This window comes from Panthera leo, chromosome B1 (assembly GCF_018350215.1).
Source record: "Panthera leo isolate Ple1 chromosome B1, P.leo_Ple1_pat1.1, whole genome shotgun sequence".
Lineage (NCBI taxonomy): Eukaryota > Metazoa > Chordata > Mammalia > Carnivora > Felidae > Panthera > Panthera leo.
Genome location: NC_056682.1, coordinates 183,956,076 through 183,983,478, shown reverse-complemented (window position 1 = coordinate 183,983,478; position 27,403 = coordinate 183,956,076). Strand labels below are relative to the sequence as shown.

At 47.2% G+C, this 27,403-nt stretch overlaps 1 protein-coding gene across 1 annotated transcript; it reads left to right on the top strand.

Moving 5' to 3' along the window:
• Positions 1–186: 186 nt before the first annotated feature.
• Positions 187–12,708, top strand: SMIM20 (small integral membrane protein 20). Its single transcript, XM_042936757.1, has 3 exons — positions 187–384; positions 11,276–11,332; positions 12,075–12,708. Exons 1-3 carry the CDS (start codon positions 276–278, stop codon positions 12,110–12,112), a joined length of 204 nt encoding a protein of 67 aa, XP_042792691.1. The 5' UTR covers positions 187–275; the 3' UTR covers positions 12,113–12,708.
• Positions 12,709–27,403: the final 14,695 nt, after the last annotated feature.

Sequence of the window (27,403 nt, the reverse complement as noted above, 5' to 3'; positions counted from 1 at the left end):
AAAAAGTCCGCTCACCCCTTGGAGGGAGCGCCCCTGACTGGTTGCGCGACTCCGAGGCCCCGCCCCGGGCTGGCCCCACCCAGGCACTGGGGTCCCGCCCCCTAGCCCCACCTCTGTCCTACTGCACCCCGCCCCTCACCCTAGCCCCGCCTCCAAGGCCCGGAAGCGAAAATCGTTCCGCCTCTTCCGAGCGGGGTCACGGCCAGGGCGCCGCGAGCGCGGACAGCCTGCGTGCGGGGCTCTCAGCGGGTCGGGGTGGTCCCCCGGTCGGCGCCATGTCCCGGAACCTGCGCACCGCGCTCATCTTCGGCGGCTTCATCTCCCTGATCGGCGCCGCCTTCTACCCTATCTACTTCCGGCCCCTAATGCGGCTGGAGGAGTACCGTGAGTGACCCGTGACCCCGCGCGGCGGCCTGGTCTCAGTAACAACCCCCCTCCGCTCCCCACCCCCCCGACCCCCCCAGCCCGCACCTGTACCTGGGGCGGTGGAGAGAGCTTGGCTCGGGAGTGAGGCAGGCCCGGGTTCGAATCCTGCCGTGTGCGGCTCTGTGACCGTGGACAAGTGACCTAATATCTCATACTCTCAGCATCCTCCTCTATAAATGGCTGTTTGTAATAGCTAAAACAAAACCGTTTAGCCTCCACTGAGACTCCAAAGTGGTAATGAAAGCAGTCTGCACATAGTAGGTTGACACCAAATACTAGTTCACGCGCACAGGTGACGTTCGCTGAACGCTTACTGTGTGTCACATTAGGCACACATTGGATCTTTTAATGTCCACAGCCTCACTTTGAGGTAGGTATTAAAGCCCGTTTTACAGGTGGGAAAACTGAGGCTCCGAGAGGTTGTATAACAGGCCCAAGGTCACATAGCTAATATGTTGCAAGGCAGATATTCCAATCCTGGCCTGTGTCTCCAGGGCTTCTCCCGCAAGCCGAGACTGGGAATGGTGATATTGGAGGGAGGCAGATGGAACCCTAATCATCGTGAGCTTGAAGGTGTTTTTATTGCACTTCATTTCCATTCCCAGAGATGCCTTTGAACGGAAATGTTTCGAACCTAAACCCTTAACCTGGGTTTTTGAATTTTTCCTCTCTTTTTTTCCCTCAACTCTTTTTTCAGATTCTGCTGTCTTCCTTCATTTTAAGCGGGTTGCTCACATGACAATGGTGAATATCCTGGGAGTAATTTTCCTCCTTAATCATTCAAGTTCTATCATTCTAAAAGCCAAACTCTCCTTCCTTGAGACCTATACCTCAGCAAGGATTAGCACTTTGATACATCTGAAACCATCTGTCAGAGAGAAAATATTAGGCATTAGAGGCTCATTTTGTTCTCCAGGAAACCTGAATCATCTTGAAGATGGAAGAAGGCCAACCCTGCCCCTGGAGAATATTAGCGGAGGCTGAAAGCTTGGCGATTTGAAGGCAAAAGCTCCGTGTAAATGCTCTGTCCATTACAAATGCTACAACATTTGGTTTCTGGAGGCAGAGCGTTTTTAAGTGCGCACTCACATTTCCTTGTAGCTTCTTTTCATCAGGCAGGATTGAAATGGCCTCTGTGCATTCTGCCTTCCAGCCTGTGTCCGGGCACCCTGCATCGGGGTAAACACAGGGCTGTGTGAAGCCCTGCATAATCTCGTTCCATCATCCTTCCTGCCTGGATGTCTGCCCCGGGCTGTTTTATTAGGGCATCGAGCGTGGGACAAGGGGTCCTGCGATGGAGCCCACTAGAAAAGTTTCAGTTAGGAAGACTAAAGCAGTGGCTCTCAGCTGGGGATGGTTTTGTCCCCCAGGGGACATTTGGTTCTTTCTGGAGACATTTGTGCTTGTCACAACTGGGGGTGGAGTGGGGTGGTGTGAGGGAGCTACTGGCATCTAGTGGATAGAGGCCAGCGATGCTGCTAAACTTTCTGCAGTGCACAGGACAGGGCCCCGTGACAGAGAATTGCCCCGCCCCAAATGTGCATGGAGCAGAGGTTGAGAAATGCTCATCTAGATCAGATTCAAAAGGTGTGAGTTTGTGCCGTGTAACCCAACACCGCCTCATAGGGATACCCTAGAATCTATGTTTGTCTGAGGTGCTTGAGACAGAAAATCAGGCCTTGTAGGCGAACGTTGAGAGAGCGTGGCTACAATATCTGCATTTTAACTGGAAAGCAGTCTACGCCTGCCCACTTTTCTGGTTCAATTTTAATTAATGTGGCCAACTCTTCTCTAAGAGTCCTAGTTGATTCTTTAAACAAGTAAATAATACGAGACAGCTAGTATTTATTGAAAATTTAGTATCTGTCCGCCTCTCTTCCAGGCACTTCATACATATTAACCCATCTAGTTTCCATTTGTTGCAGCTGCTGTGTGATCATCACTCTCATTTTGTATGTGGACAGTGTGCGGTATGGGACAGTTAAGTGACTTGTGCAAGGACCCAGAGTGGATGAGTCAGAACTGGGGTTGGAACCAGCGCACTTAGTCGACCCACCACCTTACTGTCTCTGGGGGGAGGGGGGGGCGGGGGGTTTGTCCGGGGAGGAAGGCAGGTGAGGGTCTAAATCCCTTACTAGATGAGAATCTTAAGGTAAGTTACTTAACCTCCCAGAGCCCAGCCCGTGTCTTCCTCTGGAGCACTGGAGTTAACAGGACTGAGTTTACAGGTTTGGGGATGTATTAGATGAGATAACAGGTGTGGAAACACCTAGTATAGTATTATAGTAGGTATCCCATAAAAATGTTGAAAAAATAAGGAGCCACAGGGCAGGGATATGAGACAAGGAGAGACTGCTGGCTGACCAGGCAGTAAACTGGGGCCCAGGAAGGTGAGGTGTCGGTGACCGGGCCGTGGGAACCTGGCGCATCTGCCACTCATTTCAGCACCTTGAACGCGCATTCAGTTAGCTCCTTTTGCATTTTTTATAACATGGCTTTTAGCACTTACCGTGTACTGGGTACTGTGTCAGGTGCCGGGTGTACATGACTGCACAAGACGGGCAGAGACTTCTCTCCACCTCCGTGTTCCCACCCTCATCCAACCCACTTCCCTCGCCCTCTCCTTGGACTTTGAGCTGGTCTCCCTGCCTCCTCGGGGCCCCAACTACTACTCCTTCTGTACCCAGCAGCCCCAGTAGTCTTTCTGGTTGCTCTTTTGTGGCTGATTTCTATTTGATTTGCATTTGTGGTTAAAGAACAAGGACTGTATGATTTTGATTCTTTCATATTAGTCACGATTTGCTTTGTGGCTTAATACAGGTCAATTTTTGCCAATGTTCCCTGTGTGCTTTAAGTGAGGATGTCATCTCGTTGTTTATGGAGTTCTGTGTGTGTCGATTACAGATCAAGCTTTTTAATTCTGTGACTTAGGTATCTTGAGGCCATTTTATTAGGTGCACACAATATAGAATACTCTGGAGACTTTTTTTCCAAGTATCATTACATAAAGGGACCTCTTTATCCCTGCTATTCCTCACCAGCTGTATTTGGCCAATATTATAGTTACCAGCATTGTTTTGGTTAGTGTTTTCCTGGTATATATATCCTGTTATCTTCAGCCTCTGTTTGTCTTTAAATCTCATAACCAGCCTAAACTGGAATTTTAAATTCAGTCTGATAATCCCTTTTAACTGTTAGACTGAGCTCATCTTCATTTATGTTTACTGATGTATTTATATTTGTTTGCCTTCTTTATGTTGTGTTTTCTATTTATTCTTCTTTTTCTGTAACTGCTTTATTTTCTCCTTTTCTGCCTTTGAGTTTTCATTTTCTCCTCTTCTATTCTTTTGAAAGTTTTACATTCTTTTGTGATTAAACTTTAAAGTTAGTCAATATCTTTATCCTCCTATGAAATATACAAAGACCTTAGAACGCCTCTCCCTGCCCCACATGCCCGGCCTGCCATGTGTTATTACTACTCCCCAGGCACTTAGGACTTTCAGAGTTTTGTACAGTCACGGATTGTTTCTCCTTGCCCACATGCTTCACTCACCGAGCCCTACATCTCACTCTTTTCTAGTGTCAGTTTTCTTCATCCTGAGGTACACCTGATGATATTTCTTTCATGAGCATTTGCAACCGGGAAGGGAAGATTCATTCTGTTTGTCAGAACATGTCTGAACTCCGGTTTTCCCTGTGGCTGTTGGAAAGCCTGTCTCCATGCCATTTGTTCCTTGAATTTGATCATCTTGCTTGCTGGATTAAAATAGTTCCACAGCCCTCTGCTGTCCCCAGCGTCTAGCCAGCGAAGCTCATGGAAGTATTTTAATCAGGAGGGTGAGGTGATCAGATTTCACTGTCACTCCGGGTCAAGGCTGGAAACAAGAAGGCCTTTTACAGGAAAGCTGTTCTGAGAGTAGGGGGAGGTGACTGTAGCCTGAATCAGAGGAGTGGTGTGGGACCGGAGACAAGTACTGGGTTTGGGGGCTGTGCCTAAGAAGTAAACCCTCCAGGGTGAGGGAGGAGACGAAGGAGAATGACACTTAATTTCCAGGCTCCGACAGCCGAGGAGATGGTGGGTCGTTAACTAAGAAACATGAGAAGGAATTGGTTTGGGGAGAGGATGAGTGAGCTCAATTTTGGACGTATTGAGTTTTGGGGGTGTGGATGTGCTCTTGGAGATTCCCCGCAGGTAGCGGGGTGTGCTAGTCTGAACTGAGGCACTGGCCCTGGGTCGGAGCTGGATGGGGCAGTGGATCAGCACCGGCTGGGAGTCAGAGTCATTGCAGGTAAGGGCTTCCAGGCGGCACTGAGGGACTGAAAGAGATGAGCTGGCCTAGGACAGCACACAGCATTGCGTGAACACGGTTGACATCCGGCGTGGTGAACACAGTATTTGCAGAGCAAGTGGTCAGAAGAAAGAGAGCCTTCAAAGGAGACTGAGAAGGAACAGTCAGAGCAAGAGGATTGAAACCAGCAGAGGCTGTGGGGTCACAAGTCCCGAGAAGACAACTAACTCTTCATGAGAAGGGGGATGGTCAGCAGGGTCAGGCTTCCCGGAGGCAGAAAGAGAAGAAGTGAAAATCCTCATTAGATTTCTGAAAAAGAAGGTGAAGACCGTAGGTTTTCTTGTTGAGGATGCTCTCAGTGGTTTGGTAGTCGTCAGAGAGCAGGCTGCAGCGGACGGAAGAGCGAATAGTGTGTTAAATTGACTAAAGATGTTCGCACAGCGAGGAGAATGCTATATTTGCAGCAGGTCAGGGGGTCTAGGGAGAGTTTTGTTTCAGGGAGAGATGGGACAGCCAAGAGGTGAGGTCTCTGATCAAAGAAAGAGGAAGATAATCCGTAGAGTGACAGGTGGTAGGGGGTCTTGAGATCAGATGGAGGAGAGAGCCTTGGACTGAAGGCAGGACACCCCTTGCACCGGCTCAGGAGGGAGGGCAGGTATGGATGCAGCGAAATATAGGTTTGTTGTTGGGAAGTTGTGGGCACTTCTGGGTGATGACTTCTGTCCTCTTTGTAACGCGGCAAGTCCGGTTATCGGTGAGGGAGAGGCACCACCCGCAGCCAGACTCGCTCGCTCTTCAAACACTGCCTTTCCTGAGCTTCTGTGACCACCCCCTCTGCCAGTCGTCTTGCCTTTGCTCTTTCGCTCCTGCCTTTCAGCCACTCCTTCTTAGCCTCTCTTGGTGCGTCTTCCTCTTCTGACCACCTTTCCTCCATTTATATTCCCCAGGACTCTGGGCAGACGGGGGGGGGGGGGGGGGGAAGGGCAGCACAGTTCTTGGAAGGTCAGGGCAAGGTAGGCCACACATCCAGTCCTTGAAAAGCGGGGCCAGTGGCTGGCAAGGGAAGAGCCCACACCACGGAGGGCCCGAGTATCGAGTCAGTGCCGGCCCTTCAGCTGGGCCAGCCTGACCAGTGGTGGCCAGCCTGGGTGGGCAGAGACCCCACCCCATAAGCTACTGGAATGAGCCTCGAGGCAGCAGAAAAGAAGAGGAAGGCTGCTTAGATAAAATAAAGTCAAGGCGATCGCCCAGGCTTTCAAAGCCAGCAACCCACTCTCACAAGACCGCCTTGTTGGGTTTCATGTTGACATTCAGCATGGTCTGCAGCTCTTTACTGACTCAGCCGGACTTTGCTGAGTGTCACACAGATTACAAGGTCAGTGCTACACGTGACACTTCAGTACGAAATGAGCACTGGGGAGTCGGCATTGGCGTTGGCAGTCAGCGATCTCAAAGCAGAAGTATGGGGCCGGTTCTGTTGTACTTCCGGAGGGAGTCCCAGATGATGCTTTTTAGCTCTCAGCCTGCTGGCGCGGCGTGGTTTATTCGAGGAGCCCACGTTTCGGGGAGAGTACAGCTGCTATAGCTAGGGCCTCATCTGGCTTTGCGTCCTAGAGCTAGACCGTGATCCTGAACGTGGCCTTTTAAAGTAACATGCACTTTATACTCGCCTGTGAAATGAGACAGAATAGGATCATTTTCTGTGATCCTGTTCGTTTTTAACTTTACTTAGATGTGCAGAAGCATAAAATCGTAGAGTTCTGCCAGAAACCCTGTGCTCAGTCTCCTCGTTTAGGTGACTTGTCCAAGGTCACTTGGCACATTGATTGCTGGGTGGACTCTAGACTCTGACTCTCTGACCGTGGCTGCCGCTTAACGATGCCTGTTTCACGTGCCTTTAAGACAGAAAAGAGTGCTTCCTAGCAGAGGGAAAGGTTACAGAATTGCTGTGAGACCTCACTTCCCTACCACCTGGCCGGTTCTTGTATTGCTGTACCTTCTGCCCCAACTGAAGTATGTTGTGTAGAGTCGGAACAGGGTTGTAAGTAATCACTTGTTCCAGAAATAATTCTTACTTCGGAAGGGCATTTTCCCCATGATATGCCAGGTACTAGAATACACTTTTTTATTTTTTTTTTACGTTTATTTATTTTTGAGAGAGAGAGAGAGAGAGACAGAGTGCAAGTGGGGAAGGGTCAGAGAGAGAGAGGGAGACACAGAATCCAAAGCAGCGTCCAGGCTCCGAGCTGTCAGCACAGAGCCCGACGTGGGGCTCGAACTCATGAACTGTGAGATCGTGACCTGAGCAAAGTCGGACGCTTAACCAACTGAGCCACCCAGGCGCCCCTGGAATACGCTTTTTATTTCTCTCACCATAGAGTCAAATGCAGTGCAGACAGACTAAGGTCTTATTTTCCAACCGGCATTACAAAGCTCCCTGGGTTCAAGCAGACTGTCTGGTGAGGAAATAAAAGTGTTTATAGTGTTGGGAGGAGTCAGTCCTTCCAGCGGCCATTTAGTCCCCCTCAGCCTCTGGTTCACACTTGCCACCATGGCCAATTTTTTTTTTTTTTTTTTTTTTTTTTTAAGTTTATCTAGTTTTTGAGTGAGAGAGTAAGAGAGAGAGAGCGTGCATGAGTCGGGCAAGGACAGAGAGAGGGGACGGAGGATCCAAAGCAGGTTCTGCACTGACAGTGGAGAGCCCGACGTGGGGCTCAAACTACAAGCCGTGAGATCATGACCATTTGGTCCCCTCTGCCACTAGTTCAGTGGGGCACCAGAGCACATCCAGGCCCGGACTACCCCACAGGCAGCTGGAGTGCAGAATGCAAACACTGAAAACGTAATTTTTAAATTTTTTATTTGCTATTTTAAAAAAAAAGATACTTTGAAGTAATCGTAATGGCCCAGTCATAAGGAAGTGTAAGGACTTCCTAAAAACTTGTTTTGCAGTTGAATATTTTAGTTATTAAAAAAAAAAATTCCAACCAACAGCAAAGACCTAAGAATAGTATGATAAATCCCTGTATCTTCATCACCTAGATTTGCCAGTTAACATTTGGCCGCATTTGCTCCCCACCCCCCCACCCCCGCCCCATATATTATATCACAGATCTATACATTCATGCATACATACATACACGCACATAATTACATCTACATATAATTATTAGTATTGTTTTGCTGAACCCTTTGAGAGTAAGTTTCAGGACATTGTGAGTTTTCATCCCCCAACACTTCCGCATGTATTTCCTAAGAACAAGGGCAATTCTCTTACATAACCACAATGCAGTTATCCAGGCCAGGAAATTTAATATTGACACAATGCTACTATCTCATATACGGTCCATATTCAAATGTTGCCATTTTTCGATTACTTCAGGTTTCGAGTTGCGTTTAGTTTTAACCGTCTGTTGCCAAGGGGAGACAGGGAGGCGGCGTCCTGAGTCTGTTTTCTCACTGGGCACGGCTCCCAGGTCCTCTTCTGCACCTGCTTTTCAGCTTCTAGCTGCTGGCCCATCCCTCGGGCACCCCTGACCCTTATCAGGGGGTGCTTGGGAACACTCCTCTTTGTTGCTTCCTTGTGAATGTTAAAGTAACAAGTCACAGAGTGGAGCTGTTTCACAGTGTGGCCATTCAATAGAAAGATACATGTTTCACTTTCAAAGACTTAAAAATCATTAGGTGGATTCTGTCACTACAATACGATAATCAGCCTGTCCACATGCATTACCAGTTTTCATAATAATGCTTGGCCCTTTGACTGGAGATAATGATCCTCAATTAAAACTACAAATCAAACCACTGCCTTAGCACCAGGGGGCAGAGTCGGGCTTGCTGAGACACTAGAGTGAGGACTTTTCTAACTGACATTGCAAAGCTCCAGGCCCAGTATTACATATTTGCGTCTTAATCATTTCACTCCTGATAGAAACATGCTCTCTACTGAAAAGTCAGTAATTAGCTTATCCTGATTTGTTCACATGGTTAAAGCCCTGACTTCTGCATTGCCCTTTTCCTGAGGTTCATAGACCCTTGCCGTTTCTCTTAATGGTGGCAGAATAGAAACTTAGCGTCAACTTCAGCAACGTGGACTTCTAAATCCTGAGGGACCGGTTTGTTTTCCTTTTAGCGTATTCCGCATTCACAGATTTTAAAGTGTCTTTGTGTCATATCATGAATTTATATAAGACTGCTTTGGCTTTAGAGTATAAAACACTAATGGATTAAAGAAAACCAGGGGATGTAGATAGGATGCTAATACCGGTTATCACTTGGTAGGAACTAGTTCAGCAAATCGGTTTAAATTGCCTGTCCAAGCCAAAAAAAACGAGGTGGTTGCATAAGGACAAGGATTATAAAGAGATTATGGTCTATTTTAAATAAATCCTTAGCCTCTCTCCAGCCTCATTAGCAATTAGCAAGAAGGTGTGAAGACAGGGGTTCCGCTCTCTTCACTTGGTTCTCCATTGCATTGTAAGAGATTAGGACACAATTAGACATTCTGTCCTTGTTACCAAAAGTCAGCTTCCTTTGGTGCTTGGCAGTCTGCCAGTGTCTTCGGCTCCGCGGTACCTGCCTCTTGGAGAATGTGTTCAGTATACTAGGATGTCTGATTTTCTTAAATCTATGGCTAGAAAGCTTTCTGGCAGGTGATCTTTTTTTTTTTTTTTTTTTTTTTTTTTTTTTTTTTTTTTTTTTTTTTTTTTTTTTTTTTTTTTTTTTTTTAAGAGCCACCTCTTTCATAATACTGGCAAATGGACCTTTTAGGTGTGGACAGTTGTATCTGTTTTTGTTCCTGGCCCAGATGACAGTGTCGTCTTTTACTAGTTGGCATTTTCTAAGAGCATCTTTGAGACACATCCGCACTTTGAGAACTTACATGTTGACAATACGGTAGGGCTCAACGCTACAGGAGTTTAATGTCTTAGGAAATGAGATCGCCTTTTGTGTTGTTATTTTAGAAAACCTGACACTTGAGAGGCTCCGTTGTCCGCCCTTTGGCCTATCTTGGTCCGGAGGGTCTTGGTTGCCACTTACCTGCGACTTTTCAGAGAGGCCCGGGGAAACCATTGGGCCGTTGTCTGTAATGGCCTTCATTATGCTACGTCTTCCCTCCGTCTCCCTTAGAATTAGATATCAAGATTCACATGATCCCTGTTGGCCAGTATTTTATTTGCCAAAGCAAAACTTAACATTGATAAAACTATCAGGTAGGTCACTTAGGATTGACTTTCTGTCACATCACTGGAGAAGCAGGTTCAATGGATATTCGATTTGGCAAATCCCTGTTCCTTGTACCTTCGTGCTTCTTGTAACATTATGAGAATCCAGAGGCCAGAATAAAGAAAGCAGCCTAATATTAAATAAGAGCTAAATGTGGATTTCAAGAAACACTGTCAGCCTGATTAAAACAAAGGTCTGATTACAGCGTTTAATTACTGTAATTTAGTAGTAAACATCCTTTGGCTACAAGTCTTTCCCCCGAAAAGCCGCCATTTGTTTGTCAAGATACTTAAAATAATAAGTCTTTGTTTTCACAGACCTTGGGTTTATTCTAAACCACTTAGAAAGATGTGTCAGAGCGCTTGAAGCCCACAGACATAAAATGCCCAATTTCTCTTGGCCCTTGCCTGTTGGGCATCTCCAAAGAGGTGGGCTAAAGCTGCCGGAGCTGAACCTCGCTTACTAATTGGCACAGCACCTGCAATCAATTAGGGAAGCTTCAATTATCCAAACCGAAGCCACCCACCCAAAGATTAATTTTCTGCTCTATTTCCTATCAAAAACATAGCATATTTAGCTCTGGGTCTAGTCCTTCGGCAGAGCGCATTTGAGACATAGAAACTACATCGTTTTCTTGTTAATTGTACTTGTTCCTTCAATTCAGCAGCCTTCCCCTCATAATATCCCACCCACTAGCTCTTTCAGAATTGTTCTTTTTCTGTTGTTTTGTTGCCTTTCCAAAATGCTGAGATCACCGAGAAAAGCTGTTAGTTGGGAGCTTTTTTTTTTGAAGTATGGCTCTCTTTTCCTTTATTGAAAATAGCCAGTCTTTCTGCTCTATAGGATTGAACTTCCATCACGTAAAAGCTGTGAGTTCTGGGGTCTCTGAATTTGGTAGCACTCATGTATGTTGTTTCCCGAATTGTCCCATGCATGTCATTGTCCCATATAAATAGAAAGATTTTTACCACCATGGTCCACCCACATCTACCTACCTACCTTTCCCTCCCTCCCTTTCTTTCTTTCTTTCTTTCTTTCTTTCTTTCTTTCTTTCTTTCTTTCTTTCTATTTATTTTTGAGAGAGAGGGAGAGAGCAAATGTGAGCAGGGGAGGGGCAGAGAGAGGGAGACAGAGTATCCCTAGCAGTCTCCGCCCTGTCAGCACAGAGCCTGACTCGGGGCTCAAACTCATGAACTGTGTGTGAGATCATGGCCTGAGTCAAAATCAAGAGTCAGACACTTAACTGACTGAGCCACCCAGGGCCCCTCACCATCCCCCCCCCCCCCCCCCCCCCCCGCCTTTCTAAAGAGCAGTTTTTCTTCTGTGTTTTTTAGAGAAAGAGCAAGCCATAAATCGAGCCGGTATCGTTCAAGAAGATATACAGCCACCAGGTAAACTTAAAAATCAAAGCAAAATCTCATTTTACCGCTGTGGGGGGGGGGGGTGTGTGTGTGTGCTAGATGGTGATTGTGCTGTTCCTTGCACACCCGTGGCTGTTCTATGGGTGCACCCCAAGACTTCATTTTAATATTTCACCCCAGAATGTTTTTTTGTGAGTTTGCACGTTCCCTCTTTTGCATTTGATAAGTAGGCATGAAAACCTCACAAGTGTGCGATTGAATGCCAAGTGTGAATAGCTGTTCTGCAGGCTTATTTCCAAGCACCTAGTTAAACACTAGCCTCACGGGAAAAGGCTGTTTGCTTGTGAACTGTTTTAATTGATACAGGATCCTGCTTTATACAGAGGCTCAAAAGCTCCCTTTGTGGCTGACTAGTTAGTTACATTCAGATGATCCAAGCTGAGTGAGAATGAGAAGTTTCCAGTTTCTTAACTAAAACTCTTGTAATCTGTGGCAGCGTTCTTTTTTTTTTATTTTTTGTTTAGTTTTTGTTAACTAGGCCAGATACGTAGCTTCCTGTTGTGTGGCCATTTCTGAGCCATTTTGAAATCTGTCATGGCGGCCATGGCCTCCCAGCCGTCACTTTCCAGGACTCTGGCAGCTTACCCGCACTGTCTCAAACTATGTGGGAGCTGCACGACTCAATTCTGATGTCATTTCGCTTGTTTGCCGTTGAGGGAAGTGGTAGAAAGTTTAAAACGAATCCTGTTTTGATTCATGTTTCTTTCTCTAGGGTTAAAAGTGTGGTCTGATCCATTTGGCAGGAAATGAGAAGGCTGTCAGCACCTCAATTATGAAAGACATCTTCTTGCTTTCGATTCTGCAGCCAGCACAATAAATGGCCTCGCTACAGAACGATGGCTGGAGAAGAAAAGTCCGTAAGGCTGAAAATAAGAGCACTGTGCACAAGGATTAATATTTCCCTTCTTAGGTATCAAAAGAACCCTGGAGCAAATCACACCATTAGGGAGGTTTTCATGACTCGCTTTGCTTTCTAAAAATGAAGCTGTCTCACCCAGCTGTGTTTGGAGGAGTTCTACTTATTATTCAGTCTCTGCTGCTCTCCCAGCCGAGCTGTGATGTGAATGCAAGCAGCCAGTACACTCGGGAAGGTCCTAGTCTGTGTTGCCATTTCCCAAATAGGAAATTTCAGTGGAACGCCACCGTGCTGAGCAGCCCCATGGGGCTCTTTGAAAATGGGCAAGTTGATAAAACTCTCTGAGGACAAGGTGCACTGTACTCTTGAAGAATAACCAGTTCAGCTTAACCGTCTTGTCGGAGGCTGCCGCGTGTTGGGGTAGAAATCCGTGTTGAATTAACAGAAGTGACAATGTGTGTATTAAAATGGATCTATTCTTAATTCACAATGGTGTAGGTTTTATGTGTTTTTTTTTTTTTTTGAAAATCCTTTGTCAACTCCGTGAGTTACACTAAGAAGCCCTGTTTGGCTGGACGGTGTTTGACTAGATGTTCGGCGGCCTGGCATTTGTCGTTGTGTCTACAGGTAAACATTTTCAAGGTAAATAGCACATTTGTTGACACAGGTGACTTGTTGCTCACGGTGTCCTACCAGGGACCCCACCGGGTGCTGCAGAGGGGAGGGTGAGTATACCTTTGTCCCTCTGGTGCTCGGCCTGGCCCCTTACTAGATTATACGCCTTTGAAGAGATACCTCTTTTTCACCTTCAGGTTTCTCAGAGTGCCTTGCACATTACCGTAGGTTCTCCTTGGACGAGCTGCCTGATGACGTAATTTTATTACTGTGAGCTGGGAGTTTTGCATAACAGACAGCAGACGCAGTTAGGAAATTATCGTCAAAACGAAATCGGATTGATGGTTCCAAAACCAAAGTCATCATTTTTTGGGTAGACATTCCCTAACCTTTAATTGACTTCTGGTTGATGACCCAATGAAAGAAGTTGACTCGTTCAGGGTACTTTTGGCCACTGTTTCCCTTGGAGGGGGCAGCAGGAAGTTGTGTAACCTGAAGCCAGGCATTCCGTGGGTGCTTAATTGAGATTTCTTTATGACTGAGGCGAGTGCGTGTGCCGTGTGCTCTGGAAGATGTAGCGAACTCTGGGGCCGTGATTGCCTGTTTGTCAGATGGAACAGACTGCGTTTTGTCTCTTGAGTGGGATCTTCGTCCTGGCCTTGACACTGCCCTGGGTACACCTCTCCGCAGAGATAAAGGGGCTCTCTGTCCCACTCAGCTGCCTTGATGTTTATAAAAGGATCAGTCTACGCGTTGTCCGAGGTGTCCCATCAGACTCTGCTGCCCACGCTTAGCAAACGGCGGGTCGGGTCATAAGAGAGGCTGTTCTTGAGGATGGACTCCGGGCCTTGGGGTTCAGCCACGTGGTTCCTGCGTGTGCCTCCGGGACAGTAAGGAAAGCCTTCGGAAGTGGGGATCTTGGTCAGATACAATTAGGAAACACAGAGTTAAAGTGAGTTAGGCTTATTTGCTTCTAATTTGGTGATTTCCAAGAGAGGCTTACCGTTTCCCAAATGTATTTGATCACAAAATATTTTTCATGGATTATCTTCTGGGGCTAGTGACCAACAACATCCTTTTGGGGAAATCTTTCAGGACCCTTTAATAATTCTTAAAATTTTTTGAGGCTCCCAAAATGTTTCCCTTTATGTGGGTTATATCTGTAGGTACTGTGTTAGAAATTAAAACAAAATTTTAAAATATTTATTAATTTCCTTAAGAATATTGATAACAAACCCATATAGAATTATATGACATATTTTTATGTGAAAAATCTGTTTGCCAAAACAAAAAATAATTAGCGAATTTCTTTAATGTCTAGCATAATGAATGCCTCTTAACAGCTAGATTCTAATATCTGCTTCTGCATTCGATCTGTTGCTGTATCACATGTCATGTGGCCTCTGGAAAACTCCACTGTATACACTCATAAGAAGAGGAGAGTAAGAAAAGGCAAAGAAGCTTTAATGGGATTATAAAAATTGTTTTGACCATGCAGACCTCCCGAAAAGGTCTCAGAGACCCCTGAAGGTCCCTGGACCACACTTTGAGTTTAGTTGTTTTTCTTGGCTTTAGTCACACCTTTCAGAATCGTGTGTCAAATGTTGCTTGCAGTGAACTGTGCTTTGGCATGTCCACATTAAAGGAGACTATCGGGCGGGAGAAACTGCCAGAACTTTTTACTGTCATTACCAAAATGCAGTTGTTGGATTCCTCATTTTCAAAGTCAAACCGTATCGTCTTTAGGACAGCTCAGGCTGACGTTTTTTAAATCTCAGCACCAGAAACAGCTACATTGCCCAGCATTGGATACCTTTATCCTGTGAACGTCAGTGTGTATAACTCATTGCCCGCTTTGTACTGGGTGATGGGAACCTCAGCCACATTTGTGGTCCAGCTTTCTAAAAAGTACCTAAGCCCTTGTGGAATTTACTTGGGCCAGTGCATTCACTTTATCCTTCTTCCCCCAACCTTGTTTTCTCTTCCGCTATCTCTCCAGTCTTTCATCTTCTATTGTATATTAGACTCCTTATATTATTTTATTTTATTTTATTTATGTTTATTTATTTTGAGAAAGAGAGAGACAACGAGCAGGGGAGGAGCAGAGAGAGAGGGTGAGAGAACCCCAAGTAGGCTCTGCATTGTCAACACAGAGCCCACTGTGGGGCTTGAACTCATGAGCTTGAGGTCAGGACCTGAGCTGAAATCAAGAGTCGGATACTTGACCGACTGAGCCACCCGGGCACCCCTAGACCCCTTATTTTAAAATGAGGTGGGCACAAACAATATTTATTCAGTTAAAAACCACTTTTCATCTAGTAAGAGAAATGAATTCACGACAGATTAAAATAATGTGGAACCTGAAAAGTGCCTTGAAAGGTATTCAGAGTGTCTTCCGACACTGGACGTACACAAACCCTATGTCCCTGGGGTCCTGCTCCCAGTTCCTTATGCAGCAGAAATGCATTCACAGGTTCACCAAAAGCCATGGACCAGAATGTTCACCGCAGCACTGGAAAGTGGCCAAATGCCCATCAAGAGTACAATGAAGAAATGAGCTGTGATATATTCACATGACGTGATACGATACAGCAATGACAATGAACAATACAGCGAGTCCCACAAACAATGCCGATAAACAAATGAAGGAAGCCATTTGCAAGAGTACGCTTGGATTCCATTCAGATGAATAGAAACAGTAAACTAAGCCATACAGGTAGAAGTCAGGATGGTGGCTACTCTTGGGAAGGAAGAGGGTCAGTGGCTGGGGAGGAATACAGGTGCTTGTCACGGTGCTGATCTCTTCTGTTTTTTTGTTTTTATCCGGGTGCAGGTTACATGGGTGTATTGAGTTTTTGAACACTGACCTGTGCAAATTCACGTTCTTTTCTCAATGTACGTCGTCCTGAAAGGTGTTAAAAAATGGCACATAAAGTGGCTTTAGCAGGAAAAGAAGTTGAATCTGATTTAGAAGAAAGAGAAGTGGCATCAGGAAGCTTTCCAGAGAACGACGCTGTTCAGTGGAAGGAGCAGGAGTTTGGGGAGGGACGGCAAATCCTACCCTGTGGCGTTGCCGGGGACATGAGGAACACTGTGTAAAGTGCCAGGCACATGCCGGGGCCCGCGGAGGCCAGATTGATGACGGCTGTTCCCATCGGTGGACCAACTGACGTTCCCGCAGAGCCATGAAAAACGCCTGGGATTCAGACACGCGGGGAGTGACCGCGGCGTGACATTAACAAAACCAAACACGGCTTTGAGAGATGGTTGGGCTCGGGGCAGGGCAGGTGTGTGTGGGGAGGCACCACCACCATGGACTTTGCCTGTCCCGTGCCCCCCCCCCCCCCCCGGGCTTGGCCTACAGCAGGCACTCGTTAGTATTTGTCTGGATCGAATGAGCAGTTGAAAGAATGAGGAAGGAACAGTGGAAGGGAATGGGAGTTTGGGACCCTGTGGTGGACACTCGGGCATGGCGGGCTGATAAGTTCTACTTAACTTCTACACATGAAGCATTGCAAGCAGGAGGTGGTCTGAAACCGTTAAAGGCAGAGGGCTCGCCCCAGAGCGGCACTCGTCAGTGGTGGCCGGAACAGTCCCACCCTGTTACCTGCCCACGTGAGGGAAGTGCAGACACAGACGAAGCAGCCTGAAAGGCGAGCAGCGGTTTGACCGGTCAAGTTTTATCTTTTTGAATCTGATTTAAAATAATGGGCTCGCACTTTGTACTTTTTGCTTTGTACAAAATCTCTAATGAAACTAATGTCACTGTACAGGTCCTCGTTGGATTGGGATGTAGGAACAAGAACGGGGCTTCGCCCCCAGGTAGTTGGGAAAGAGCACTGAACCGGAGGCTGAACGTGAGAGGCTGTTCTCCGGTCCCCACCAGTCTGGCTGGGAAGTCCCGTGTGCTCAGCAAGCTGGGAGCCCCCTGCCTGCCCGAGGCTCCCCTGTTCTGACGCACCAGCAGATGAGAACACCCCGGTCATAGCCCTGGGCGGGACTCCATGGATGGTTGATTTCACTCTCCCAGACCTGACTCTGCCTGCTGGTAACTGACAACCCCTGTGTGTGCAAACAGGGGAGCCGCTGGGGGAGCCTGCTGTGTATCCCACTGAACATGTGCCTGAAGAGGGGCATTGACTCGGCGACTGTCTTTCCACGAGAAGGGGTTCCGGTGTAGTGACAGCTAGCTTACCCTCCCTGGGGACTCCGCCCCCCCTCCCCCCCAGCTGATTGGAAGCAGCAGGGAGCCCCTCATTCCTCTGCTAAGTGCTGTTTCCCAAACTCTGATCATCTGAACACACTGGAGACAAAGGAGGGGTCATTGCTCCTCACCAGAGTTGGGGAACAGTTTGTAGCAGTCTCCTCTTCCTGGGGTTCCCTCTGTGAGCATACATGATTAAAATAAAATTCAGTAAAAACAACAACAACAACAACAACAACAACAACAAAACCCAAGATGCTTTGTCCAGACCCTTTCTGGTTGCACGTGAGAGAAAACCAAACCCCAAATGATATAAAAGGGAATTCAATCATGTAATTGAAAACTCCAGAGTCACAATCGTTATATCTTGTCACAATCATTTTTTCAAATACAAAAGTCCTAGGTCACAATCTTCTGTGAATGTAGAAAGGATGATACCCAGAGCCCTGGAGGATGAGGCACGCTGGATCTCCTAGACAGTTTAAAGTTTTACCTGCCCTAGTAGACGTTGATTGCTCCCTTCACCCGGCACCTCACTCCCTCTCTCATGGGAACATTTACTCCCACCTCCCACTTCCCGTTTGCTCATCCTGCTCCCATTTTGTCTCCTGACTTTATCCCACGCTGCAGGAGTAGGCATGTGGTCCAAGGTTGGCCAATCAGAACATTGTGCAAACTTCTGGCCACAGGGATTGGGTCCACGCTGGGCATGTGACCCAAACCAAGCTAATCAGGTCAGGCTGGAGTTAATCTTTTTTTTTTTTTTTTTTTTTTTTTAATTTTTTTTTTTTCAACGTTTTTTATTTATTTTTGGGACAGAGAGAGACAGAGCATGAACGGGGGAGGGGCAGAGAGAGAGGGAGACACAGAATCGGAAACAGGCTCCAGGCTCCGAGCCATCAGCCCAGAGCCCGACGCGGGGCTCGAACTCACGGACCGCGAGATCGTGACCTGGCTGAAGTCGGACGCTTAACCGACTGCGCCACCCAGGCGCCCCATGGCTGGAGTTAATCTTGCCTGCTGGCTTGTGTGGTCAGAGCAGAGAATGGTCTCCTTTTCACCAGAGTTTGAGGTGTTGGCAGCCATCTTGCCACCATGAGGGCAGAGCTGGTCTGAGAGGAACACCATCAGAGGAGGAAACAACAGGGGATAGAAGCCAGATCATGATGCTATAGATCCTACCTCTGGATCCACTTGTGTCTGAAGCAAGGATAGCTCTGGATTAGCAAATACTGCTCATAAGCTTTTTTTTGCACCATTTGAGACTGGGTTTTTGTCACATGCAGCCAAAAGAGTCTTGAGCGGGCATCTCAATTTTATATTTTAATTACTTTTCTGTCATTTCCGCCTTAAATAAAGGATGCTCAACATAATTCAGCCTGTCTTTACGACTTGGACGTGTTGCTATTGTACAGATGTGCCTAAGGAGCTGCTGGGGCGGGTCAGACATTATCTGCTGAGCTTGTGAGATTTCTGGCTTTTCTGTTTTTCTTATCTCTGCCCTGCCTCCCAGCTGTTAAGGAGCAGACTCTGGCTTCATCTCAGATTCGTTGCTTCTAGTCTGCAGTGAGATTGGAAAGCAGTTAGCCAAAATTTTGGGATCTGGCATTAAATGAAAGTAAACGCCTTTAATGTGGATTTGGAGGCTCTAGTGGGGACGGGTTGCAAGGGCTTTGTGACATTTTGGCTGCCCCCGAGGATTTTTTTATTTTTTATTTTTTTGGTGTTTGCTGTTTGTTTCTGCTTGGTTCTGGATGGATGAGGTTTCCCGATTTTTCTGTTAGTTGAGACTTTCACTGTAACAAGATTTTCACACTAAAGGAGTGTGCACTGTGAGCAAATGAGCTAGGGTTGAAATGGCTTATAACTTAGCCAAGTTACTGAGTTTGCTTCAAAGAAGAAACAGCAGCCGACAGCAGTATTCTGAACCCCAGGCTGACCTTTAAGTTGTTTTGCTTCTTTTCTAAAATAGCCCCTTTATTTTCAACCTCTAATCACATACACTGACTTGCGAGGGGAGGAAAAAAACCCAAGCATGCTTGTATCAGAGGGAGCGGTCCACTTAAGGCAGATGTGGAATCAATTTGGGCAAATGTGAGTTGCCAGCTTCTGAACTTTTCTGCTAAGTATATTCGCCCTGGAATACATCAGAGCCACTTAAGCCTCATAAATGTGTTGCTGGAATATTGGGTAAACGTGTGTAAGGGGGCATTCAGCTTGCTGCCCTGGCTGAGTTGAGTAAAAACCCAAAGGGGCACATTCTTCTCTGAGAAACTCAAATGAAGACAGTTGCGTCTGGGAAAAAATATAACTGAGGTCTGGTTTTGAGATTACTAGGAAAATGGAAGCTCCGGTGATTTATCTTGCAGAATGAGCAAAATCTGCCTTCTACAATGGCTATTTTTTATGTTTATTTGTGCTCCCACTTGATGTGGACTCCCATCAGAGATATAATATACCGAGCGCGAAACTGTTATTTGGTTTTTGTCATCAAAAGAGCAGGACTCCGTTTCTGCTGGTCCCTGCTTTTTGAAAGTTGGTCTGTGGCTTTGGGGGACAAGTTAGGCAGGCGACTGGGAATCTCAGAAGGGTCGCTCTTGTTGCTTCGCTCACTAAACACGTGACTCCTCGGTTCATTTGAGCTCTCCATTAACTTTGCACCAACTTTCCATGGGTTTCAGTGATGAAGACAGTGGTTGTGGTGAGTGTCGGTGAACTTGGCCCAGCCTGTCCCCAAGGCCTTGGCCTCCAGGATATGCTTCCAGGAAAGGAATCGGAAGACACATAAGGGCAGTTGATTCTCTAGTGTCTACAATGCCTAATACAATTACATGAGCATGGTAGGTGTAATGGGTTGAATCGTGTCCACTCAGAATTCATTATGTCGAAATCTTAACTTCCAGCATCTCCGAATGTGACTGTATTTGGAGATGGGGTCTGAGAGAGAGAGAATTAAGGTAACTTGAGGACATCAGGGCCGGTCCTAATCCAGTATAACTGGTGTCCTTTATAAGCAGAGGAGAGAAAGACACTGACAGACTCACACAAGTCACAGGAAGACACAGGAAGAAGATGGCCATCTATGAGCCAAGGAGAGAGGCCCCAGGAGAAATGAGCGTATCAATAACCTTGATCTTGGACTTCTGTGAGAAAATCAGTTTCGGTTGTTGAAGCCACCCAGGCTGTGGTACTTTGTTATGGCGGCCCTGGTGAACTAATACGGTAAGTTGCCTGATAAGCATCTGCTGGATGCTGTTACGTCCTCCTTGTGAGTATTTCTCTAAAACTAAATTGCTTTGTCGTGTAGGATCATGGCCTTAGCTGGAGGGTGAACTTCTTCCAAGGCTCACAACCCTGCCTGCTTTCCCAGATTACTCATCCACATGGCCCTCCATCCCTACGGATCTACTCCTGTCCCTCGACATGCCCCTGATGCCTTCCTGCCCCTCCCCATCCCTCTGCCCACCTTCAGTCCTTGTGGAAACTTGTCCTTCAGTTTCCACTGAAACGGATCCTTCGAGGACCTTCAGGCCTTGTCACCTATGCAAATACCGCAGTTATTTCCAGACCTGTTTAAAGTTTGTCCCCACCCCCCGCCAAGGCTTCCTTGGTCTTAGCCTCCTAACATGACTGTCAGCTTCTATCCTTGTCCCCTGTGGTAGACAGACCCTAAGATGGCCCTGTGGACCCCATCTCCCCTGAGTGTGCGTGGGACTTGTAGGTATATGTGGTGGACGTCATGCCCATGATTAGGTTACTGATCAGATGACTTTCAAGGGTGTCTTGGTTGGTCCTTACCTACTATGGTGGGCCCTTTCGAGGGACTGGGTCCTTCCTGAAGGATGAGATTTGAAGTGTAAGAGAGATTCCCCTTCTGGCCTTGAAGAAGCAAACAGCCATGTTGCTAACTGAGGAGGGGAGCACACAGCAAGGACTTGAGAGTGGCCTCCAGGACAAGAGCCTTTCGCAGCCAACCGCTGGCGGGAGAATGGGATCTTGGTTCTGCAGCCGCAAGGATATGGACTCTGCCACCAAAAGCAGCGGGCCTGGGAGAGGACCTGGAGCTTCAGATGAGATCATAGCGCCAAACGACACCTCGCTTTCGGCCTGGTGGGACCCTGAGCAGAGGACCCAGCTCGCCCACACCCAGGCTACTGACCCAGGAAACTGGCACGATACGCTTGTGTGGTTTTAAGCTGCTGGCAGGGTAGTGGTTTTGCGGTTAATAGTTCTGCGGCCAAAGAACAGATGCACGCTACTTGCTGTCACGCGCCAGCCAGGGTGGCCCTGTTAGAATGCAAGCAGATGGCCCTCCTTCACTCAGAAATGTCTCCTGTTGGCCTGGTGATGCAAGCCCAAGGCCCAGGACGTCTTCCATGATCTGACCTCCAACCACCCCTGACCGCGTCCCTCTTACTTTCCCTCCTGTTCCCTTCTGCTCCAGGCACGGTGGCCCCCTCACTACTCCAGGAATGCATCGGGCCTGCTCGCGTTTCCACCGCCTTTGGTCTCTCCATCTTGAATCCTCTCCCCCCGTATTCCCTCATGGCTCCTCCCATCACCTCCTTCAAATCTGTTCTCAGGAGGCTCCCCTCATCTCTGCATTTAAAGCCACAACCTCTTGGGGCGCCTGGGTGGCTCAGTCGGCTAAGTGTCCGACTTCAGCTCAGGTCACGATCTCACAGTTCGTGGGTTCGAGCCCCGCATCGGGCTCTGTGCTGACCGCTCAGAGCCTGGAGCCTGTTTCCGATTCTGTGTCTCCCTCTGTCTCTGACCCTCCCCCATTCATGCTCTATCTCTCTCTGTCTCAAAAATAAATAAACGTTAAAAAAAAAAAATAAAAAAAAAAAAAATAAAGCCACAACCTCTCAGGGCACGTGGGTGGCTCAGTTGGTTAAATGTCCAGCCTCGGCTCAGGTCATGATCTCATGGTTCGACTTCGAGCCCTGTGCAGAGCCTGCTTGGGATTCTCTCTCTCCCTCTCTCTCTTCCCAACCCCCCTCCCCAACTCTCTTTCTCTTTCTCTCAAAATAAATAAATTAATTAAAAAAAAATAAGACCAAAACCTCTCCTCACAGAACCTGACACCGCCCCCCCCAGGCCCCTTCACCCCCCTCCAGCACCGTATAGTTTACATATTTATTGTGAATATTATCCTGTAACACTAGGTATAATTCATGTATTTATCATATATTATGTGTTTCCTTCTCCTGTTGGCATTTAAACCCCACAAAAGCAGGATCTCCGTCCCTTTTGTTCGCGGATGTATCCAGGCACCTAGAAACAGCACTTAACAGCCAATACTTGTTGAATGAATGGATGGATGTTTGCGATGACTTTTAACAGGTGCTTTCGGTCTAGTGTCTGCATAAAAGCTGTGAGTGTCCCACCGGCATCCCCTCCACCTACCCTAAAGGTCACCAACAGATAGTTCCCGAAAAGCAGATGCGTCCTGGGTCTCAGGCCATGTGCTCCTGGGAGGAGTCAATTGCCAGGACTTCACCCCAAGGAGCAGCCCAGGAGGTGGGAGTTGGTGGGGAGACCCCCAGCTTTCTTGCCCCTCCATGGGACTGAGCCTCACTTGTGCATAGCAGCAGCCCCACTCACTAATATCCCTGAACAGGCTTCCTTCCCCCCCCCCCCCCGCCACCGTCTCACTCCCCCACTCTCCCAGCACTTCCCAAATAAGTGGCATGACCCTAAATCCTTGTTTCAGGGCTTGCCTTCAGCCTACAGGAAGGCAGACTAAGCCAGTCTCCTGGTTTGAAATACTAAGGTTGCCAGCCACATTCTTAAAAAGCTTTTGCATTGACCCGTAGATGGGACTTCAGATATTTCCCCCCGAGGAAGACTGCAGGATTTACCCCCTTAAGAATTTTGGAGCCAGAGGACTATCTGAAGCTTTTAGCCAAGTGGGTCAGAAGAGTTCTTGGAATGGGGTGAGGGATGTTCCATCAAGGCAAGAATGGAGATCGAAGAATTGCTCTCGATATTCTGACAGCCTGAAAGAAATCATCCGATCCATTTACCAATGACAAAACCATGCAGGCTAAATGTTAACATTCACTCTTAGGGGCTGGAGGCATCCCTCCTTCTTGGGGTAGATTATTCTGACCAAAAGCTATTACCTCACAGATCCAAGGTTAACTTTTACAAAGAGGAGAGACAAATTACTCATTCATCAAGAGCACTGGTGTTTGAAGGAATCTTTCTAAACAGAGGCTTTTGGTGTAAGCACAGTTGGGTATCACTAATCCAGCCTCCTTGCTCTACACAGGAGGCGTCTGAGGGCAGAGAAGGCCAGCGGACTTGGCCAAGGTCACTCAGCTGGGAGTGAAGGGCCAGGTCTAGAACTTGGGCCTCTGAACACCAACCCCCCCCCCCCCCACCAAGTTTTACACTCTTACTTCACACAGGAAGGAAATGGCATGCTTTGGAGAATCTAGGACTGTTGTTTCCTCTGGAAGATATTTTGATAGATGCAAAATTTTCCCTAAAAAGCACAGTGAGTGAATTTTACCCATTAGGAGATAAATAGGCTGCAATGACAAAATGCTGGATATTTACATCTAATGAGCTTCTCTGTGGGAAACAGCTGCATGGCACATGAAGAATGGTATGAAGGACACATTTACTCATTCCGGAAGCAGTGTGGTGTAATTACATGCCTGGCACAGTACCTAGGACAGAGCAGGCTCCTAGAGCTCACCTCTTTGATCTTGGACAAATGACATGAACCTCTCCAGACCTCTTTCTCCTCATGTGTCCACTGTGGGGAGGGAGACCTCAAGATCCAGCGGGGGAGAACCTGGTTTCAAATGTCAACTTTGCTATGGGGTCCTAGGTAAGGCACTCCATCCCTCTGAGCCTCGGTTCCCACAACTGTAAGCAGGGAATGGATTACAGACCCTCTAAGATGCCCTTTTAGCTCAAAATTCCCACATCCCCTTTCCACCTCTCACAGTCTCTGACTTTACTGGCTTTGGAATTGATTTGTTTTGGAGATCGATTCTTTGTAAACCTAAGTAAAAATAAAATGACACCTTGCCTTCAGTCGGGCTAATCCCAAGCAAGCAGCTCAAGAGATGAGCAAAGAAGCGTCAAGCAGACAACTAGAAGTGAGGGCAGCCACAGCAGTTCTGAAACCTGTTTCCTTACAGCCAAAGGTGATCCTTGGGCAATTACTCCCATCTGCATGATAGCCGGTAGGAAAGGAAGATCAGAGGACCTAACGCCACAAACCCAGGAAAGATTGTGAACAAGAGGAAATAGAATTTCCTCAAAGCCTCGTCCTTCGATTCCTTTTTGAACTTCAGGGGGCGTTTTGTTCCAGAACCCTTTGCAGGAGGTCATGTCACCATCCCGACCTGGCCTCTCTCGAAGTGGGTTCTCCAGGGCAGGAACCGGGAACATAGGTTTCTGAAAGAATGTTGCACACAGTAAATCCTGCGTTCAGGTTTAATTCTTGATCTGGTTTGCGTTATCTGTGTGTGTGTGGTGGTGGTGGGGGGGAGGTATGGGGGTGTGGGGTGGTAGTAAATAATGTGATTGCTTTCTGTTTTAAGCAGAACTTTCAGAAGCTACATCCCCAAATGATCACATACCTTAGACAGCCATGAACTCATACCAGCCATGCTACCCTGGGGAAATACTTCTTAGAATCCCCTCCCCCCCCCCCCCCCCCCCAGACTTGCCTTTGGAGTCGAAGGCAGAATCTTCAGAACTTTTCCAATGTTAGAGAAATGGGATCTTGTAGGTGTGAATCTGAAGGTCAACCACAGCTCCAAGTCTTTCAGAGCAGGACTTGTGGATAAGAGGGGTTCTCCGGCCCTTTTAACAACAGGCAGAAGAATGTGTCCTGATAAATGTGGGAGGAATGACAAGATTAGAGCGTCATCGTTTTGTAACTCCTGGGGAAATAATTGATTCAGGCAATGACGACTAATCTGTGAACTCATCAGATGACGGACTGATGGGGGACCTGACCATGGAGGGATCAGGGTGCGCTCCTGGAACCAGCGATCAATCTGAGTGCCACGGGAAGTGGGACAGCGTGTGTGTCCCGATGTGTGGCAATAGGCAGCCTGCGGTACCGCCTGGAGGTGTTCTTGTCACGAATGCCAGTGGTGCCCCTTGAGTCGGCTGTCATTTACAGGAATTATGGAGGAATAGCGGAACAAGGAAAATGACTTCCATGAGACCACACGGAGGCAAAGAAACAAATCCAGAAGGTGGGTCATTTTACAGGACAACTAACCCAATTTCTACAAGTTAGTGGTGTTAAATAAAGATGGCAGTAGGGGTATTCCAGATTAAAAGAGAGTTAAAAAAAAAGATTAAAAGAGAATGAAGACACATAACAACCAAACATAATATATGGATCTTTTTGAACAACTATAAAAGGGACACTTTTTGGGGAGCTTGGGTGGCTCAGTCAGTTAAGTGTCCGACTTCAGCTCTGTTCATGATCTCCTGGTTCGTGAGTTCAAGCCCTGTGTCGGGCTGTGTGCTGACAGCTCAGATCCTGGAGCCTGCTTCAGATTCCTTGTCTCCCCCTCTCTCTGCCTTCCTCCTCCTCCTCTCTCTCTCTCAAAAATAAATAAACATTAAAAAATTTTAAATAAATAAACATTACAAAAAAAAAAAAAAAAAGGGACACTTGAATATATCAGCCGAGAACAAAAACAAAGAGAACTTTTAAAAGGATAAAGATAAAGGAAATATATCTGGGTCCAGACTTCCCTCTTCTGATAAAGACACCAGCCATACTGGCATAGGAGCCCTCCCTTTTCCAGTATAATAACCTCATCTTACCTAATTACAACTGTAGCCACCTCATTTCCAAATAAAGGCACAATCTGAGGTACTGGGGGCTAGGATGTTAGCATAGCTTTTTGAGGGGGACACAATTAAACCCACAAAAAAGGGCCATACTTTGATGAACCAGGTAGTTTAAAAAAAGAGAGAGAAAGGAAAAGACAGAAAGAAAGAAAGAAAAAAAGGAAGAAAAAGAAAGAAAAAAAGAAGAAAAGAAAAGAAAGGAGGCATTTAATCATAGGGTAAGCAGAAGCCTCACAGTGGACAGAGGCCCAGAGATCACACAGCTATAGCCTCCTTAGACCTAGAGGGCAGAGGGTCCTGCAGCCGGAGCGATCACTGAAACCAGAAGATGAAGGTCAAAGGAACACTTGGCAAGCAAGGCTCATGGTTCCAATAAGTGGGTTGGAATGTGGCATAGTAGGGTAGACGTTGAGAGCAAGGACTCTTGAGCTAGACTCTTCGGGTTCGAATCCAGCTGTTATCATTTAGAGCTGTGTGTTCTCAGGCAGGTTTTAATCCTTTCTGTTTCTTGGTTTCTTTATCTGAAAACTGGGGAAAATAGTAGAATCTGTCTCAAGGGTTGTCATGAGGATTAAAAATGTCAACATGGGAAAAGCACTCCCTCTCCTCCAACCTCCTGATCTCCTGCTGGAAACTTCCCATCGCTGCTGCTGACTATGGACCTGCAGGTTCAGTGCAGAGTTAACCGCACCCGCTCCTTACCCTGGGCTGGTCTTACTGGGAAATCCAGGACAACGTCATGAAAGCAGCGTACATTACCTGAGCCACTTCACGTGGGAAGTTACGATGCAGTCATCAGTGTTCACCCCAAATTCCACGCGCTTCCTACGGTCAGCTTGTGGCTGAAAGAGCAGGGCCCAGAGGCAGGAGCCCTCAACGCTGTCCAGGCTTAGAATGACCTGGGAGCATTTTACCCCTCCCCAAACCAATTAATCAGAATCTCTGGGGATGGTGTTTGGTGCTAGGTATTTATATAGCACAGCAAGGCTGACAGCCAATGGTTAATAGGTGCCCAGTGAGAAATGTTCTGTATACACTGAGGCCAAACATGTGAGAGATCCTCAGACCCAGTGGTTCTTAAACTTCAGGTGCATCAGAATCTCCTGGAAGACTTGTTCAAACACAGATTGCTGAGCCCCACCCCCAGAGTTTCTGATTCAGTAGGTCTGTGACCACCAGGCCCAACATTTGCATTTTTAACAAGTTCCAGGAGATGCTGATAATCACTGATCTCGGACCACATCTTGACAGCCATTGTATCCTTCCCCAGCCAATCGGCTGAGGCCATGACCCTTCCCCAGCCAATCGGCTAAGGCCATGATCCCTATAAAACCTTTGTGCTTTTGAAACCCGCTCTCTCTCTCTCTCTCCAGTATCTCACTGCTGCATCAGTGCAGGTAGGGGATTGAGCTCGAGCTAGCTCGAGTAAAGGCTCTTTGCTTTTGCATCAGACTCGGCTCCCTGGTGGTCTTTGGGGATCACGAATTCTGGGCATGACAGTAGCCACACACTTACTTTGAGCCGG

Bases quoted from the DNA above. Each gene is read 5' to 3' on its own strand.
- SMIM20 (XM_042936757.1), top strand. From the start codon at position 276: ATGTCCCGGAACCTGCGCACCGCGCTCATCTTCGGCGGCTTCATCTCC. The intron at 385-11,275 runs GTGAGTGACCCG...TGTGTTTTTTAG, and splicing joins AATGCGGCTGGAGGAGTACC to AGAAAGAGCAAGCCATAAAT. The intron at 11,333-12,074 runs GTAAACTTAAAA...TTCTTTCTCTAG, and splicing joins AGAAGATATACAGCCACCAG to GGTTAAAAGTGTGGTCTGAT.